Here is a 19,023-nt window from a genome sequence, read left to right on the forward strand (position 1 = left end):
AATCAGATAGCTGTCGCCTGAGGGCCGAGCTCGAAATGTTGCATTGTGACTCCTCAAAGACAAGAAGAATAGCTTTCCTCGCAATTATCGCCATCTCTGACGACGCAGGAACCCGTTGAGTTATGATGGTGAAGAAATCCTCCGATCACGGTCTCGTCTTGCGGCGCGATTGTAAGCCATACCACGTTTGGAGGCTTCTTGGGGTTTAGGGGAAGTTTTAAAGTACACACCAGAGAGCTTAAAGAGGTAGCAGACAAAGACAGAGAAACTCTGCAGGTCACTGTCTGGAAGGAAACAAAAGCCATTCCTCGTAGACGCCAGCCTGGAGGTGGACATGCTTGGATAGACAGGGCAGGGGGAGAGGAGACTTGATAAAGCACATAGGTTCCTGCTGTAGGGGGTGTTTCTTCCTGACTGACAAGACTTTTTCTAGTATCACAGCTATGCCGAATCTGGTTTAAACTCTCTCTCTCTGTCTTCCGCAGGAACCCAGATGGAGATGTTCGGCCCTGGTGTTACGTCGCAGATCTTGAGGATGGAATCTACTGGAAATACTGCGATATTCCCAGCTGTCAGAGTGAGTGTTTCAGTAAAAACACAATGAATGAAACGCACAAATTAAAGAAGGAACTAGACATGTTCCCATTAAGTTCATTATAGATGTAATATACAAAACGGCATTAATCTGAACTATTTTGGAAAGGAAAATAACTGTAATTGCTCCATCAGAGATCGCAGTGTCCTGGCATGCATAGATGCTTTTGTGATGTCTGTCATCACTTGATGGTTTTGTATTCTCCACCCAGAGAACATACAAGTGTTTGCGAGTGTGTGAACCGGTATGCATTCACCTAAAAGAAAGTGATTAGACGGTTATTCATATGAGTTAACTTCCATTCAGTGTCATTTCAAAGATCCTCCTTTGCATCCGGCAGGAGATTTTCTCCCAGGCCGTTTACTGTCCATGAAAGTACATTTTGTCTAGGGCTAATGTCTTTCTTTCTTTCTTTCTTTCTTTCTTTCTTTCTTTCTTTCTTTCGTATTAATGAATATGTTTTTCTGCGCTTGGCTTGAGGGCATGTGTGCGTGCATGTCTATACGAGTGCAAACTCATTTTCCTGTCAATCATATTTGTATAATCCCACTAAGAATGTTTTTTCTACTGTACTGGCAAAGAAAGAGAGAGAATGTGTGTGCATAAACGGATAGGTTGTTTGGTTTCATCTCACTTATCACACCCTATACACAGGCTGGGCCTTAACATAAAATAACAGCTGTATTATGCACCAGGAAACAATCAGAGTAGTTCACCTTCATAACATCGGTTTCTAAAGTATCCCATGAACATATTGAGAACCATTAAATCAAAACCATTTCTGTGAAGTGCAGAGCCAGTACAAGACATTGTATTGTCTCAAAGGGATAGTTCTCCCAAAAATGTACATTGACCCTTCATTTATTCACCCTTGTGTTGTTTAAAACCAATATGACTTTTTCTGTTGTTTTAGTGGTTTTGTGTCCATATAATGGAAGTCAATGGGGTACATTGTTGTTTGGTTACCAAGGTTCTACGGAAGAAAGAAAGTCATACAGGTTTGACATGACATAAGGGTGAGTCAATTATGACAGAAATGTCATTTTTCAGTGTCTTAAAGACCACTTTCGATGCCGGAAATAAAGGTGCTTCAATGGTCCTGTACACTACACAAACATTTGATCATAATACAAGCAACAGAACATTTATAACTGAATCTAAATGTTAAACAAACATATGCAATTATACAATTCAATTATGTTATGTAAGATTTAAAAATAAAGCAAATGAAAATTAAAACAGAAGAGCCTCTGGACCAGTGTTAATAACTTGCGATGTGGTCTATGCTGGCTTATTTTTACTCCTCCTTGGTTTGGTCCAAATTTTCCCAACCCATATTTGCCATTACACAATTTTTTGTTATATATTTTTTCCGCATTGTTTATGCTACATGCTAAATCATCCATTATTTTGAGCCGAAATGTGCTTTACTAATTTAGTTTTACGAGTGTTTTGTGATTTTTGTCTTGATCTGTATCTAAGAAGCTAAATTTTAGCATATCGCTCTTTTGGGCCAATAAGTCATCATGATTTAAAACATCAATGATGATACCTGAGTTACACAATTGCGTTCGCTCACCTATTTCACAAAAGTGCCATGCGCACACATACACACGTTCATCTTTATGGATACCCCTTATTTCTGTGCCTGAAAGCCTGTCTAACAAATGCCCTTCTAGGCAGAGATTGCTCTCAAATTCAGGACAGCTTTTGTCACAGCTAGCTGCCTTCTCTGTGTGCCCTTTGATTCCAGTCTGGTTTACCGTAAGTGTGCGCCATGTGCTTTGGTTTGCAACCCATCCGGTTGTAGCGCGTCCTAGATTCCCGTAAGTTCTCGGGGCATCGCCTGTATCAAGTACAACCTACTATTTCGGCCTGGATATCGTGGAATGGCTCTTGGGTGGCAGTGTGGAGTCCCTAAACAAGATGCCCACAATGTTGGCATTGAAAGCAGGCCGATTTGTTGGACCTTTTAGATCCAGGGAAGCTGTGACAATGTAAAATCAAAAAGCAGCGGGGGCCATTGTAGCATCACAATTGACACGCGTACGCACACCCGAGGCTGTTTTTTCTATTTGTTACATTGTGTGAAATGATCGGCGAATAAGAGAACAGAACGTGCCCCAAACTCCAGCAGGCACTTGCTAGAGAGATTTAATTCCTTGTTTTTAGTTTTGTTTATTTTGTGCTTAAGGGCAGTGACCTTTCTTTGGTATGTTTTAGATTGTATTCGTTTTTTTAAGATGTGGTGTGGTGGCCAAATCATGATTGTTTCCTGCAGGTGTACCCATCCTTCTCTGTATGGGCTGTACTGCATATACTTTACAGTATTTTATCATTTGTATTGCCATATCTTTTGCTATTATCATTTCAACATTAGACAATCATTTTCTAAAATGATGCACAATATTTGCCAACAGCTATCTTTGTTTAGTATGCATTTTTTTGTATAATTATTTTATTTTGCTATACACGGATGATGACAGCTTTATTCGTAGCTTATGATTTGATTTGTGTACGATGTTTCCGCCTGCATAGGTCATTACATATAGAATTACTGTAGTCATTAAGCAGGTGGCTGTTACCGTACCCTTTAGATCAAGTGATGTCACTGACTCAGAAAAGCTAAAAGAAGGCTTTCTGTCTGTAATGGAGGGGCTCAATGCCTTAATACGTTCATTGGATACTGCTCAAATAACACAACGTGCATAGTTTACTTTTCAAAATGTTTTAGGCAGGGCTTTGAGGTACTGTAGATACCTGTCTTACAGCATACCTGTGGATATTTAAAACCAAATTATTCATCTGGTTATAACAGACAGGTGACCCAGAAAGATACAGTTGCTCTCTCTCTCTCTCTCTCTCTCTCTCTCTCTCACTCTCTATCTCAGACAGACACTTCAAAGAATCTGTTGTTTACAGAGACTCATTTCTACTCACCTGTCTCTTAGAGATCCGGCTGCATTCCTCACCATTTGTTTTTGTGACGTGAACAACAGCACCTGTTAAAGGTGTATATTTACTGTTTTGTCAAGGATCATGCTCAGTTCTCAGTCACAGATGTGTTTGAATGTGGATCGCGGTTATGTTTAGATTGTACACTGTATAGACCACTTTGCAAGATGTAAACACGGGTCCAGAAGCACTTCCTGTTTCAGTCCTTTTGTTTATTTATCTTTTAAATCGCACATATATAATGAAATCTTTAGATATTTGTGTATTTTAGATATTCGATTTTTACGTATATTATATCATTGTATTTTGTTGACACGTTTATGTAGTGTTAAAAAAGTAAAACAGGATGTTCTTCTGGACCAGCGTTGTTCACGTCTTTCGAAGTGGTCTATATATTTATATATAATATATACGTTTCTTTAATTACTAAACGTGAAAATTATGGAAAAATATACTTCTATCACACATACTAAACCAAATAATGAAGTAAAAGCAGCCAGTAAGACCACAGAATAAATGGATTACGGTCAGGGCGAGATCTCGTGAAGCTGAAGAGTAAATATTTACAAATTATAGGCAGAGGGTGTTTTAGTCACAATACAAATCCCATAATTGCATTTGTGGTATTCTATAGGTTTGATGTGTTGACTATTATTAAAAAATATATATATGAGGAAGTGACCCTGAACTTTTGAACTGGGGCGTGTATACTGTATTCGTATATATGGCATGAGACATCATACTTTTTTATCCTTCAAAAAATCTATTGAGGAATTGTGGCAAAAAAGTGGCATTCACACTAATCAGCTATGTACAAACCACCACTAAATCACCAGTGTCACTAATGTGACATCTGACATATCAAAGGACAGAAAGCCAAATCCCTCCTCCTTTCCCAACTCAGCAGATGCTAATAGACCATCTAATGTTTTGGGTGATCAAAGCCACATGCTATTTTTGCATGACCCTGGGCAGAGTTGAGAGACGAGATCTGTAGCGCTCCTGTCATTCTTCATTCGCGCTGTCGTCTGCACTTTAATTATACTGTTTCTGCTCCGAACACCTCCCTCCATCTTCAATTAAGCCTGTGCTTGCTCCCTGAAGGTTGTGGCGATGAAAGTATTGATCTTGGACTTGTGTTGTAACGCGCCCTCAGGCATGAGGTGGTGAAGTGTGCCGTCCCCGAACTTGCGCAGCAGGGCTCATGTGTCTCTTGTTTGTTCTTTGCGTGGCGTATTCCAACTCACAATGTTCAAGATGTTTGCTGACTTTGATTCTCCTCTCTCACTGTGTGAATCCCAGCTGCTAAATGTACGATAGATCCACGGGTCATGAGCAAAGTGCAGGAAAACACAACCAAGTTCGAATCGCCTCATTCATACACAAATTTCCCTAGCAGAAAAATTGTAGTAATAGCTTTTTATGAAATGATCCGCGACATCAACAAATACATTTCGGTCCGATCCAGCTGTCATAACTGTAAGAAAAAATGGAAAACCGAAACACATGTACAGAGGGCTAAAGTATGTCTGTGATGGGGGTGGCAGCCAAATCAGGAATGATATTTATCTGAATTATTGACAGACAAGCAGGAAAAGGGATGTTTTCGAATAATTTACCAACAATGACCAAACCATTTATAGATGTATAGTGTAAAACTTGTAGTCTTAAACTAGGTAACCGCTGGTGTTTCAAAACCATATTCTGGGCTGACTGAACTTTTTGTTGGAGTAAATATCGTGTAAATGTTTTAAATGTTGAACGAATGTATATAAGATTTCGTTTCTTATTATTTATACGTAAAATTCTGTTATTTAAGTTCAGCTGTTCATTTTTAATAAGCAGCGCAAAGGTTTGTGGGTTTTCACATTCTGAAAAATAAACTCTTTCGGTTTTATTTTGTATTTGATTTTCTAAATCTTATATAGATTCCCAATGAACGTTTTGTTCAAACGTTTGTGCAGTGTTAAACAACTGAAAAAGGAACCTCTTATGACCAACAATACAATGACTAGGCAAAAATCTTCATCAAGTCAACATGTGTGAACCCCCTGAGGGGAAATCTAGAGCATTACGGGAGTGCAATATGTCGACACAATCATAAACATGTTAAAGAATTTACGTCGCAGCATTAAGAGGAACGGGTCTGCTGTATGAATCACATGTTGTGAGGTATCATGGTGTGTGTTGTTTTGCGTAAGTTCATCAGGTCGGACTGTTGTTGTCTAGCCATTAAACCAAACCCTCACATAAACATGTCAAGATCATTAGATATTCAACATTTTACAGACTGTATAAAAAGTAAACAGTGTTTCACTTTATTTGTAAGGACATTTTCCTAAACAAAGGCCAAGAACACACACACATACAAAGGGGAAAAAGGGTGTATTATAGCATTTGTATATTTTAATCTTGACATTATTGAGGTCAGAGAGAACAAATTTATAAGCGCACTGACCTATTAGCACTAACAATCTTTAATATTTAATCTCCGTCAGATCCATCTCGGCTAAAAGTGTTTCTGGCAGCGTCTGCCGGGTGTGGCGCAGAAAAAAACTTATGAATGTATTTTGGAGAAAAAAGAAACACCCACAATCCTCTGCAAGAAAGGAAGAGAAGAAAAAGGCATACCCCAGATGTCATTTGAATTTATGCCTGTAATTACCTTATTTTAATAACACACAGAGAGAATGAAAGAGAGAGAGAGAGGCCTTCAGACACGCTTATCCTCAGTTCCTGCCAAGTGTGTTTGTCAAGAACTGAGGCGTTTGATGTTGTTTTGTTTGTTATCTGGGTGTTTCTTTCCTTCATCCTCTCCCTCCCTCTCTCTCTCTACTTTTCAATGCTATTATGTCTGCATCTCTGCTTCTCCGGACTTAAGACATGTCTATCACACTTGCGTCACCCCATCAGGCCCTGCAATAATGAAAGTCTGGATTTAGAAAAGCAAAGATGAGTCACTGTAGCTGTGATGATGGGCAATATAAGGCCAGGGACCCGCGTCATTGCTCTGAACAATATTCTAGCACTCGGCCTTAAGAGAATTCGAAGCCATTTGCTGTCACTGTATAGTTTTTGAAAGGTTGCTAGAAATACAGACTACCCATGGTTACCAACAGAACAGTACTTTTCATTCACTTCCATGTTCATGAGTCCAAATGAAACGTTTTGCTTCGTCAACACCATTAGTCATGTGTCGATGTATTACGCAATAGTGTTTTGGGCAACCCAAGATTGAGTTTTGCTTCGTGGTCCTTTCCAAACCCATGTTCTTATCCACCTCACCCAGTGTTAGGGTGACGATACACGCCTTTTTCCCCTGACACGTCCTGGCCATGATTTCGAACTGGCTGCATCCTCTTTAGGTTGCATTTGTTGGGAGCATACGTCCTCGCGGTTTATTATTTCAGGAAAGCAACGGTTACATTTCAAGGTAAGGAAATGATTGCGTCTAAATGTCCGTGTTATTCTTTAAATGTTTCACTTTATTAGTGAGGATATTTTCCTAAACAAAGGCCAAGAACACACGTACACACACACACACATACAAAAAGTGCCACGTATGGTCACCCTCCCCAGAATGATATCCTGTCATCTCTCCATTGTCCTATCCAATAAAATCCTGTAAATACCTAAAATATTATTTGTTTTACTGTCCCAATGCACATTCACAGTCTTATTTATGATTTATAAGCGCACGTCAATCCATTGAAAAAACTATGTTTGTTTCTGTAATGTTAAATAAAAAAAATTTTTCCCACCAGAGCCATGATTTGTAAATCTTGGGATCATATGCCTTCATGAAAGTAGATAACATGTTTAGTTTTTGTATGTTTTTTCATCATTTCATTCATTTAGTTTAGTGTACACCCCCACATTCCCAACTGGGTTTAATTTTAGACCCAAAACCATGCCGAGAGGGCCCATAAAAACCTTTTGCGTTACCTTTTTGCATGTGTGTACGTGTTGCATCTTTCCATTGTGAACATTTCTGGACTGAGGCCAGTCTGAGCGAGGCACATTACCACACGTAACGCGGTCATGCTCGCCAGCCATGCTTGTTATAAAATCTTCGCATTACACCTTAGACTTTGAAGTCAGTTGTTTTCCCTTTAAAGCGAGGATATTTGCAGTTATGGCCCTTGTTCGGTATATCTTTACTGCGAGAAGTACGTTCTCGATAAGACTTTTGAAGTTTTCGTTAACTCGAAAAACATGGCATAGTCACACCAGCTGTATTGCTGGGAGGGATGAGCGCTTTTTGTTCAACGGTAGGGAAACCCAGCGTGATGAGAGGTTAAACAGAGATAAATTGGTGGTGAGGTACGATCGCTCTGTCGCAGTCTTTAATCTGCTGTGAGCCCCCGGAGGAGAGCAAAACGTTCCCCTTTTAACATCAACGCCTCCGTCATTGAAGTGGTGAAGGAGCGGTCCAGAACGTTTCTTTCGCCTTTTTCCGTTGTAGGCGGCTGAGAGTAAAAAATGACTTTCTGTTTACTTAAAGAGTAAATCAGTGTTATTTGGGCTTTTGTCCGTTATAATTGCACTCAGTGTTCCATTTAATTTCCTGACAGAAATGTCTCGCTTTTCAGTCGAAGTCCACTCGAACAGGCCTGTGTTTGACTTAACGCACTCTTGTAGACATTGTTCTAGATTTATGAGAGGGGAGGAACACACTCCAGTGCCAACTGTAGTGTGTTTTTGTACTTTTGATTAATGAGAGGAACAGATTGTGGATTATATTGTGCAAATTGTCTGTTTTTAGACTAAGAAAGGATTTTAGACTAAAAGTTTTGCATGTTGAACCCTAACCCCGAGTTGCCATACATTTATGTTATTGCAGTCTTGATGAATTTATTTAAAGCAACCTTACGGCATAATAAAACCATGATTTTCGTGTTAAAAATATGTTTTATGTACTTTGTAAACATACTCTAACACCTTCTTCATTGTGTAATGTTGCCATGAAGTGGTAAAAGGTGCTTTATGTTATTGCTGTTTTGATAAATTCAAATAAAGGGGCCTTTCCTCCTAGTTTACTTTCATTTAACACGATCATAAAAGGGTTAGCAAAAAAGGTCACAATTTTTTCAACCACATGTCAATCATTCCAAACCCGTATGACTTTTTTTCCATCACGGAACATGAGAAATTTGAGGACTGTTAAGGCTTGCTCTTTGACATACTGTGAAAGTGAATGGTGACTGAGGCTTTTATTTTGCCTAACATCTCCTGTTGTGTTCCACCGTTGACAAAAAGCCATGTGGGTATGGAACAGCGTGAGGGTGAATACATGAAGGTTTCTGATATTGGGGAGAGCTGTCCCTTTAACACACACTTTCTGTAAGTTTTGTTTTGAACAAATCCGCTTGGGATCAGTTCATATGGAGATCAACTTCACAGCGCTTGTGTTTTGACTGACTGTATACACTTCTCTACTGCTGTAATTTCGCTGTCCATCAAACGTTTTGCAAATGTTGCAACATCGAGGATTTCTGTAAAGAAGCTGTTGGGCTGGAATTGACATCATTACAGAGAAACAGAATGTGTGTGCGTGTGTGTGGCCCGAGTCAGCCCTAGTGAGTATCTCTTTGAAAACAAAACTTTTCTTTGTATCCAGAGAGCGGAACAAGGCCTGACAAGTACTAACTTGTGTTGAGATGGATTCTTGGAGTATTCTGGAGTAGATGTCTAAGAGGCTGCGTTTTAATCCTTATCACCAGTCTGCAATCAAACCTTTCTCTTTCTTATTTAACATTCACCGTCATTAAAACTGTTTCATGCGGACACAAGCACATTCACACAAACCCAAATCCCCAGTTTATTTACTTTATTTTATTTGTTTACTTTTTTGGCAAACAATAAAATAAATACTTTTCTATTGTCTATAGAAAATGAGTGGCCCCTGTTTATTATATTATGGTCCATACAGCTGTAAAAAAGAGAGAGAGACCACTCCAAAATGATTTCCAGTATTCCTGAAGCCACTATTTCTAGGTATGTTTAAAAGAGCCGTGTATGAAGTTTAGCGGCATCTAGTGGTGAGGTTGCGAATTGCAACCATCTTCACCGTCCACCACTCACCCCTCCCTTCCGAAGCACTACGGTGGCTGACACATGACTAAGATGTCGTCATGTTTTCACTTCTTTGCCGAAGTATAACGTATTTACGAAACACGCTCCATCAAGCAGTTTGTCCGTTTAGGGCTACCGTAGAAAAAAAGGGGACCTGCGGTGTATGTAGATAGAAATAGCTCATTCTAAGGTATAAAAAGGTCTTTATACACCTCGGACATACAGTATACAGGATAGTTATGTATATTATATTGCATTTCTGTCAATAAAGCTCCAGTGTCGTTTTTTTGGAGGATCTAAGTAAAATTGGTGATTTTGCTTCATTCTGTGAACTAGTGGTAACATTTCTCCCAAATTAAAAAAGTTGTTTCTTAACCTAAATAGAAGCATTAATTATATGGATGCTAATAGTTTACCAAGAGGACCGGACATCTCTGGACATCCCGGAGCAGATTGTGTCTATCATTAAGACAATTTCACACGTAGAACAAAGTGACATGGACTGACATTTTTTAGATTACATCACCATCTCCTCTTTCTCTCTTTCTGACCTCCCTGTTCTCTCACCCGGAGACCTCATTCATTTCGCAATAATTAACAAACCCCCAGCACGCATCTGTGCATTCCCGTACGATGAGGTTTAGTGTCATACAGCGCTCTGTGTTCTCACACTCGCTGCGGTGCGTATGTGTCCTGTTTTAATCGTAGTTCATAAAACATGTTTCCAGACGATTTACCGGCATATGGAAGTTAACGATTTGCAAGTGCGTCTGTGTTAGCAGATTTATAAGGGACTGATGTTTCTATCCCTGGGCTTGAGCGAAATGCCTCAATATTCCTGTTTTGCAACTATTTGAAAGAAAACACTGTTGTTGATATTTTGAGCACGGATGATGAACTTGATGTTTTTTCTCTGTCTTTTTCTCTCAGTGCCGGGTAATCTAGGCTGTTTTAAGGACAGTGGCGATCCAACACCTTTATCTGGCAGCTACCAGACCTCCAACAAACTTACTATTCAAAACTGCATCAGCTTCTGTCGCAACCAAAGATACAAGGTATGAAACTTCAGGGCTTTCTGAGATGCCAGTTATTCTTTTCTTTGGAACTGAGATGTCGTCCTTGCACGTTCTTTTAGTTTTTTATTTAACTTAACCCTAAAATCTATAGTTGTTGGGGATGTAATCGGCTGCATCTGCTCGTGGATGAAAGAATCAATATCGTCTGTATTACGTTTTTCTTGCTTTTCTGACCTGGCATTAGAGAATAATGAGGTTCCTGACCATTTGTGGATTCTTGTGTTTTTTTCCTCAGCTCGCCGGGATGGAATCGGGCTACGCTTGTTTCTGTGGTAACGACCTTGATTATCATCGTCACGGTGATGCCCCGAGCACAGAGTGTAACCATGTGTGTTTCGGAGACCACACCCAGCCCTGTGGTGGAGATGGTCGTGTCATAGTCTTTGACAGTAAGTTTTGGCAGCATCTTTCTTTGCCTTCGCACAGGTCGTTGATTCACAAACGAAAGGATGACCGTCAAATTGTATTTTATAAGCTGAGACAATACTAACCATGGTACTTTAAGCTACTTAATTGTAAACACATGGGCACTGAATTGAATGACCTGATCTAGAGTCGGCTCAGAAAAGCACCTTTGATATTTGAGCAGGATGTCTTTTAAAACGATGATTTGGAGGTCAAGATTTTTTTTTCTGCATTTGCATACCACACTCGATGCATTGCCTTACACCGGGCCTCATGCATGAAACACGAGCAGAGCCAGGTTTTATGTAAATCCTTCATAAATCCATTCTTATGTAAATTGTTGCATTGCATTGAATGTTCGTTCACTGCTTTGAATTGTTGATCTCAGTTTCATGAATGAGATCATTGCTTGTGTGATTTTATAAATGAAGTGTCATATTTGTATTTTATGGTTTTCAGAGATCCCACAGTTATGGAAATCAGGTATATCAGGAAGTTTTAAAGATTTAGTGTTTGAATGTCTGATTTATAGGCAAATCATTCTTTTGAATCAATTCACAAATCCATCATGGGTTGTTGACGCTACTCATTGAGATCCAATGTCCTTCAATGGTTGCATTAGCTGTTTAAATAAAGTTTGGAATGAAGGCAGAATTGAAACCCTTCACTCTAAATGGTTAATGAGTAAATCGTCTTAAAGGGACAGTTCACCCACAAACAAAAATATTCCATCATTTATTCATCTTCTTGTCTTTCCAAACGTGTATGACTTCTGAAGAACACAAATTACAATATAAGAATGAAGAATGTTGATAACTGAACAACATCGGCCCCCATTGACGTACATTGTACGGACACAAAGCCAACGAGACATATCTCAAAATATCTTCTTTTGTGTTCCACTGAAGAAGGACTCGTGTACAGGTTTTGAAGGACATCAGGATGAATTAATGATGACAAAATTTGTATTTAATAGGAATAGTTTTGATAATCCTTATCCAGCGGTCACAAACGATCGAACGGTCATGTAAAAGTCACAGAACAATTAAAAAACATTGACTTGCAAGTTGATTTTATTATTCAACCGAGAGCTGAACCCATCACTCTTTTCTTGCAGCAAAAGTAGGAGCCTGTGGAGGAAATTACTCTGCGTCCTCTGGAGTGATCTACTCCCCCGACTTCCCAGACAAATACCAAGCTGGCAGGGTCTGCTACTGGACCGTTCAGGTATATTCAATGCCTTCATATCTTAATGGGGAAAGACCTGCCGAGCCAAACCGAAGCGAGAGCAGAAATACATTTTGTGGCATGCAGCCATGCACTCATATCTTGGTCATTGTGTTCTCCCAGGTTCCAGGTGCTTCCGTCATTCTGTTCAATTTCACCTTCTTCAATATCGTGGATCAGACCGATATGGTGGAACTGCTGGATGGATACTCCAATCAAGTGATGGCGCGATTCGACGGGCGTAATCCACCAAGGGACGTCGTGAACGTCACTGCAGACTTCGTCGTTTTGTACTTTTACTCAGACAGGACGAACGAAGCACAAGGCTTTTCTGTTCTTTATCATGGTGAGGATATACGCGCATACTTTAACTTTGTAACTTTTGGCTGTTCACAGGATGTGCACTTTTTTTATTGGCAACACTGATAACTTTCATTAATAAGGCATTAACTTTGAAACGTTATATAATGCCTACCAGATCATAATTTATTGCACAGTGAAATATGAATATGCACTGGGGTCTAAAAGGCTGAAACCACATTGAAATGCTGGGATTCAACATGTTCTTTGGAACGTTCTCAGGTCTAATTATTTAATAACATGGATCATCAGGTTTTGGACAAACGAGTGTTTATGCCAGTGCAGGCACATGCTGTTATAAAAGCAAAAGAGGGGCATGCCAAAATACAAAGAAATTCTATAATACATGTTATTTTATTATTCTCAAATATAAAGTTATGTTATTATATAAAGTTAATATAATTAGCTAATTAAATTATCTGGTAAATTTCAAAATAGAACTTTGGGACTTCTAAAGTCTAACACGAGGCTAAGATAAAAGGGATTGACCTCATCTATGAATTTATGCGAAACACTCAAATGTATGCAAATCAAGTGTCCTGATGTTGTTTTTCGGGTAATGAAACTAGAAGCCCTTTATAATGAGATGCAGCATGCGGTGAAAGTGGTTTACATCTGCAGGTGCAACCTGATGCTTTGACTTCATGTCATCTTTGGCACCTGCATCCCCAGTGACTTATGGGTAATGTAAAGAAAATGTACCTGTGGGCAAAAAAAGAGGAACGGAGCGAGAATGAGATAAAAGAATACTGTTTACCTGAGAAAAGTAGTTTTAGTTGTAAGTGTATATACTTTCCATCAATTACATTTGTTTGGAAAAATGCTGTTTTGTTACAATTCTAAAGATAAATTTGATTATTGCCGCGGCTTTGGTCCCTGTCAGTAAGCAATTCCTTTTCGTAGTCTTTATAATCAGAATATATCGAAATGCATCAAAATGTAGCGCATTCATATTTATTCAGATTTAAATAGTCAGAAGTAAATATGGGCAAATATGGATATGCTAAATAGGCTTCTGGCTGTTTTATCGCACTTGGCACGCTCTGAACCGTTTTGTCAGATCTATACGATTGTAAGACACGCTGTCACGTTCTGTTTTGTGGCTTTGGGAGGCAGAGTTCGCAAACCACAATCAGGGAGGAATAAAGCAGAATGAAAAGTATGAAATGGAAAAAAAATTGCTGAAAGAAAAGGTCAGCGAAACAAATTGGCTTTTCCCCCGCAGGCGGAGTTTGATTCAAACGCCACATACTGCCGTTAAATCTGTCTGCGTTTCTGAATCACAGAGGTGATGTTATTTCGAAAGAGGTTAAAATCTTCCCCTGAGATGTTCAGAGGTGCATAAGCACAGACGATGGTTGGAATAAAAACTGTATGTGTTTTAAATAGTATAAAGTATTAAACCTCAGAATTGGCAAGGAATTGTATGCAGTTTTCTAGGTACATTTATGATGTATTGACAAATTTTACAGAGGTACACAACAGTAACACGCATCACATTCACCCAACAATGCACAGCAAGTCATTATTAACTTTCCTCTAAACAGCTTTCAGAAACCAAGAGGATGACGATGGTGATGAAGGGCACATCAGCACAGTGAGGCCACATATAGGAAACACCACGGCGAAATCCAATACCAGTCAGAGCGAAAAATCCTCCCTCCTCTACTACGTCATCACATCAAGTCCTGCAAACATGCCAGGTCAGTGGCATGGATCGAGTCGGACCACGGGCCACAGCACCAGTATGTGTCCAGTTCTTTCCATTACGCCTCACCCACCCCAGCTTACTTTTCGTCTTCGCTTATTACTTATACGGGTCAGACCCGGCCTGTGATTTGCTGCATACTCAGTCAACACAATTTTACAGAAGTGATCATATACTGTAGTTTCAAAGTAAAATATATTTCTCAATATTTCTCAGCATTTTGATGATATTAGATATTTGTTTCTCAAAATATATTGGTTTGCGCATATTGGAATTCATACTTCCCTGACTAAAATAGCAGTTTATTCAAGTGTGCTATTAGTATACTTATTTTTTTAACAAAACATTTTATACTTTCAGTCTACATTTTATGCACTTCTCAGAAAAGTATATTTGGTCTGTACATGTACTCAATCATTTGATAAACATTAACATTTCATGATGTATTCAAGTTAATATAATATATTAACAAATCAGTTTTGGGGTATGTATATTTTAGACTGTAATTTGCTGAGAGTCTAAGCCAAACTGTACTTTCATATAAGTATACAATACCATAAGTATTGAACCAGTAAACTACTAAAAGGCCTAACTATATGTTCAATGGTATTTAGTACTTAGTAAGCTTACTTATACTTACTATACTATTAGAATATTCGGATAATCTGAGAAACACAATTTCACGAGTAGAAATGTTTAGTATAAGAAAGAAAAACGGTAACAGCATGTCTAGCATGTTACTAGTGTAGAAACTGCAGGAATTGTTGTAAAACTATGATAACCATAAATATGCAATTCAATAACTAAACACTTTTTAGCACACTGCAAGTTTACTGTCTGTTTATAAACCTTATGTGTCTGTATGTGTGTAGTTGACAGATAAACCGTTAATGTGTGCTATGGCGTGACAGCAAAAAATGATCAAACACTCTGTTAATATTATATTATTTTATATTAGTAATATTTCTATAATATAAAATAGCCTAAGAGAGATTTATCTTCATTGTTAGTTTTTGTTCTAATGTCACACACAACATAGAACGCATGTACGGTAAATTGTCAACGATTCTGTATTAGTTTGACTGCCAGTGATAAACTTTTTGTTTTACAGTGTGGAGCATCTATGCATTAGCTGCCCTGCTAACGCTAACAGTCATAGCCATGATAGCTAAACTGCTACTGCATCTTACCGTAAAGTAAGTACACAAATTACAAAACATCACATTTATTTGTGGAAGTTTATACATTTAGATTCGATTTGGGGATAAAAAGCAAATGTGCAGCTGCTAATGCTAGCTTATCTCACTTTGAAAAAGAATAACGTAATAGCACATGAACAGTACGACGGATTCTACACGATTTGCGCTTTTATCCGCGTGTGGATGGATTTATTGCCCCCATTTAAATGTTAAGGGATGTTCATTTACATTTGCATACGATTTGGTTTGTAGCGTGCATAAAAGTTGTATTTGAATTTACTTGATTTAACCTTTCCTTGTTTTTATCCTTCCCCTCCGCCTATTTTTCTTCAAATCTCAGATCTCCGTCCATCCCGTCAATCAGCAGTTCGGATTCGTGCGCGCAGAGCACCACATCTGAACCTTGGATCATCTTCTACAGGCCTTCAACCATCTCTCTGTTTAAGAAGAAACTCAAGAACCACCACGGAGACCTCAGCCCTCTCGTGGGAAACTAACCTCAATAACCATAACGGCTGCTACGTACCAGCCCCATGTGATGAATGCACACACTGTACGAAATGCTGGTCTACGGGAGCTTACGGTCCCTGACTAACCTAAAATAACCACCGCAATGCCCGGTCAAAAGGTTGATGGATTGTTCGTAAGGAACTGGCCCGAAACATGGCCAAATCGGACTTCTCAGACTGAGCTTGATACCGATGTGTTGACTCTCAATTTGCATCTCAGCCAATCGCGCATTGCGTGACAGTGAATTGATTAGCAAAGGAAGATGTTTGGTTTCCGTTGCCATTGTAGAGCAACGAATCAACAACCAACTCGTAACTTTCGGGTGTTTCGCAGCGTTTCACAGACCCCTGATAAGCTTCTCAAATAAAGGCTGAGACTCCCCTCGGACCACACTGAAAGACAAAACCACTTCCATAGCTAATAAAATGCCACTGTGCCCAACCAGCCCCTCCGGAGGAGAGATTCGATCCCCTTACAGACACAATTTAACCTCTAATGTAGGTCATCTCTTGTTGAGGAGGACAGAACTCCTTTTACCAGGGTAAAAGCTGCCGGTACCAGCAGAGGATTGGTGTCACAAACATGTTTAGGACAAAGTGATTTTGATCTTTGAGAGTTGAAAAAAGGTCCAGAGAGAGGTAGCGTAGACGGACGTCTCAGCACCAAAGCCTGCGATCGCTCAAAAAGAGCTGCAGTTAAGAAATCCTGATGGACCTCTCCTACTGTCTTTTGGTATTTATGCTGTGTATCGGGTTTTGATCTTTCTGCCTTTAAGTGCCTTGCGGACTGAGAAAAAACCTTTTTTGAGTCTCTTCTACGCTGTCATAATGTCTGGATGATGTAAACAAGCATTGATCCCTCAGAGTTTCGAATTGCAAATGAGAATGAGCACTGGGGATTGTCACTATCTATAGATAAATGTTGTCCTGTGGGTGCCATTGGACCAGATTATTCCTGTCGGGTTGAGCAAGAGACGCATTGTGACGAACGTTGTGTAATTCTGTGAGGGAACGATCAAACGTCATTTCATTTTCCTCTCCAACAAAGACGGCGCTAAAATTCTTCCAAAACAATTTGCTCTTTCTTCCCGTTTAGTTTTAAAGCACTTTTCCAGTCGGCCAAAGTCAAGCGGATCGCTTCAGTGCCAGTGTGAGGCCGTTCCTACAAGGTGCGGGTGGCAGTAAAAGCACCTGCGCGGGCATCAGTCACGGGTCAAGATGTGGGTGACATTGGGGCTTCTTACAAAAGAACTGTTTCGGCAGTATTTACTCAATGTGCTTTTAGAGATGTTGTGAAAGCCCTTTATTTTAATGTCCGGTTGGGTACGTTCTGTAACTAAACAGACAGAAAATGGGCGATCGACAATAAAAATTGTTTGTGGGTATGCCATAATAACTGCACTTTCCAACTAAACAAGTTAAAGGGACAGTGCACCCAAAATGAAAATGTTGTTTCAAGCACGTATGCTGTTAACCCTTAATAGTCTGTATGTCCTCAGTCCAAAAATTATTATTTCCATAAAAAGTGAACACATCATTTTTTCATTCTTGAGTGAATCAAAAATTACAGAATCACCACATTATGCACTTTAATTTATCACTGAAGTACTTATCTTGTGTAATGTTTTATGAGCAACCAAAAGCTTTTTTTAAGTTTGTACAAAGATTATATTTCAGCATATCCCACTTGCATCTTTTAAAAAAACGAAATTGTGAAATACTGTATAACAAAAACCTGTAATAAGACCTCAGCTGCGCACACCCAACATGTCCTGTTCTTCCTCAATCCAAGTGCGTTTGGCTGATCTGATGCTGTATTTGGGTTGTGTTCTCATATGCACTCTGTGTTAATTACTGCATACATACTTCATAACCAAAGTTCTGCAGCGCCCAGAGCTGCCCATGCATAATAATGTCACCATTCACAGTGGGTGGGAGAGAGAGAGAGAGAGAGGCTGTCAAAGCAGAGAGACAAACCTAAAGTGACATGATAAATCTAACAAGGTCATCTATGTCTGGAAAGACTGGTGAATAATACAGAATCCAGGCATCCTTAAATATAGGAAGACCTGAATGCTTGAGCACTTTTTGCAGTGGAAAAAAAGTGTCAAATCTATTTGTGGTTTATCAGAACGTCTTTCCTGCAGTGAAACCAATACAGTTATGGGGTGAGAATACTTCCAGGGATAATAAAAAGATGTTGTTTTCATGGAATTGTAAATAAAATAGTGAGAATTTTTATTTATACCATAAATTATTGTTATTTTAGATGTAAAATGGGATATATTCTATCTTTTGAATAAGTACCTTTGTAGTTTTTATTTAATGTGTTCCGAGTGCGAAAAAATAAATATGCATGTTTCTAATGCTGGTCGTGTCTGCTTTGTTTTCAATAAATTGTCACTGTTGCCATTTTTAATCATGAAAACAAGGAATGATTTTAGAGAGAGAAAGCAAGAGAGCGAGAGAGAATTTACAATGCAAATGAGTTCCTTCAGGACACACCAACATTTGCTTGCGAGATGACCATAGTTTCCACAGCATTTCATTGAACAGATATGACAAAGGAGGAAATATGCAAACAAACATGCATTTGAAATATATGCAGACCTCCACAAAACATCTGCTAAAGACTTAAAAAGAAAAAAAGGCTCTGATGTTTTCTGTTACTGTACAGCTTATCAGATAAAATGACTACCAGACGAAGAATGGATGCACAAACAAAGGCCCCATGTGCAAGCCATTTCCCCTCTGTGTGTTTTTGTATGTGTGGAGGTCTAGACTGCCCACCTGCAGATGTTTGTGGAATGCTAGGTGAGCACATTTACGTATGTTGATCACAGTAATAATATTAAGTCAGACCAGTGTGATATATAACGAAGAACATACCAAGAATGTGTTTTCCAAGTCAATG

At 39.1% G+C, this 19,023-nt stretch overlaps 1 protein-coding gene across 2 annotated transcripts in view; it reads left to right on the forward strand.

Annotated features, from left to right (window-relative positions):
* kremen1 (kringle containing transmembrane protein 1) overlaps window positions 1–18,480 on the forward strand; it is a 45,213-nt gene extending 26,733 nt beyond the window's left edge. Inside the window, exons 3-10 of one of the 2 annotated variants that reach the window (XM_079478285.1) lie at window positions 486–577; window positions 10,556–10,680; window positions 10,937–11,090; window positions 12,224–12,333; window positions 12,457–12,679; window positions 14,241–14,438; window positions 15,513–15,597; window positions 15,941–18,480. In XM_079478285.1, the coding sequence (XP_079334411.1) occupies window positions 486–577; window positions 10,556–10,680; window positions 10,937–11,090; window positions 12,224–12,333; window positions 12,457–12,679; window positions 14,241–14,438; window positions 15,513–15,597; window positions 15,941–16,097 (1,144 nt within the window). In that variant the 3' untranslated portion in view covers window positions 16,098–18,480. The remainder of the gene's footprint in view (window positions 1–485; window positions 578–10,555; window positions 10,681–10,936; window positions 11,091–12,223; window positions 12,334–12,456; window positions 12,680–14,240; window positions 14,439–15,512; window positions 15,598–15,940) is intronic. The other variant, XM_079478286.1, reaches the window with a different exon arrangement.
* Window positions 18,481–19,023: the final 543 nt, after the last annotated feature.

The sequence above is a fragment of the Barbatula barbatula genome, assembly GCF_947034865.1.
Source record: "Barbatula barbatula genome assembly, chromosome: 2".
Classification (NCBI taxonomy): Eukaryota; Metazoa; Chordata; class Actinopteri; order Cypriniformes; family Nemacheilidae; genus Barbatula; species Barbatula barbatula.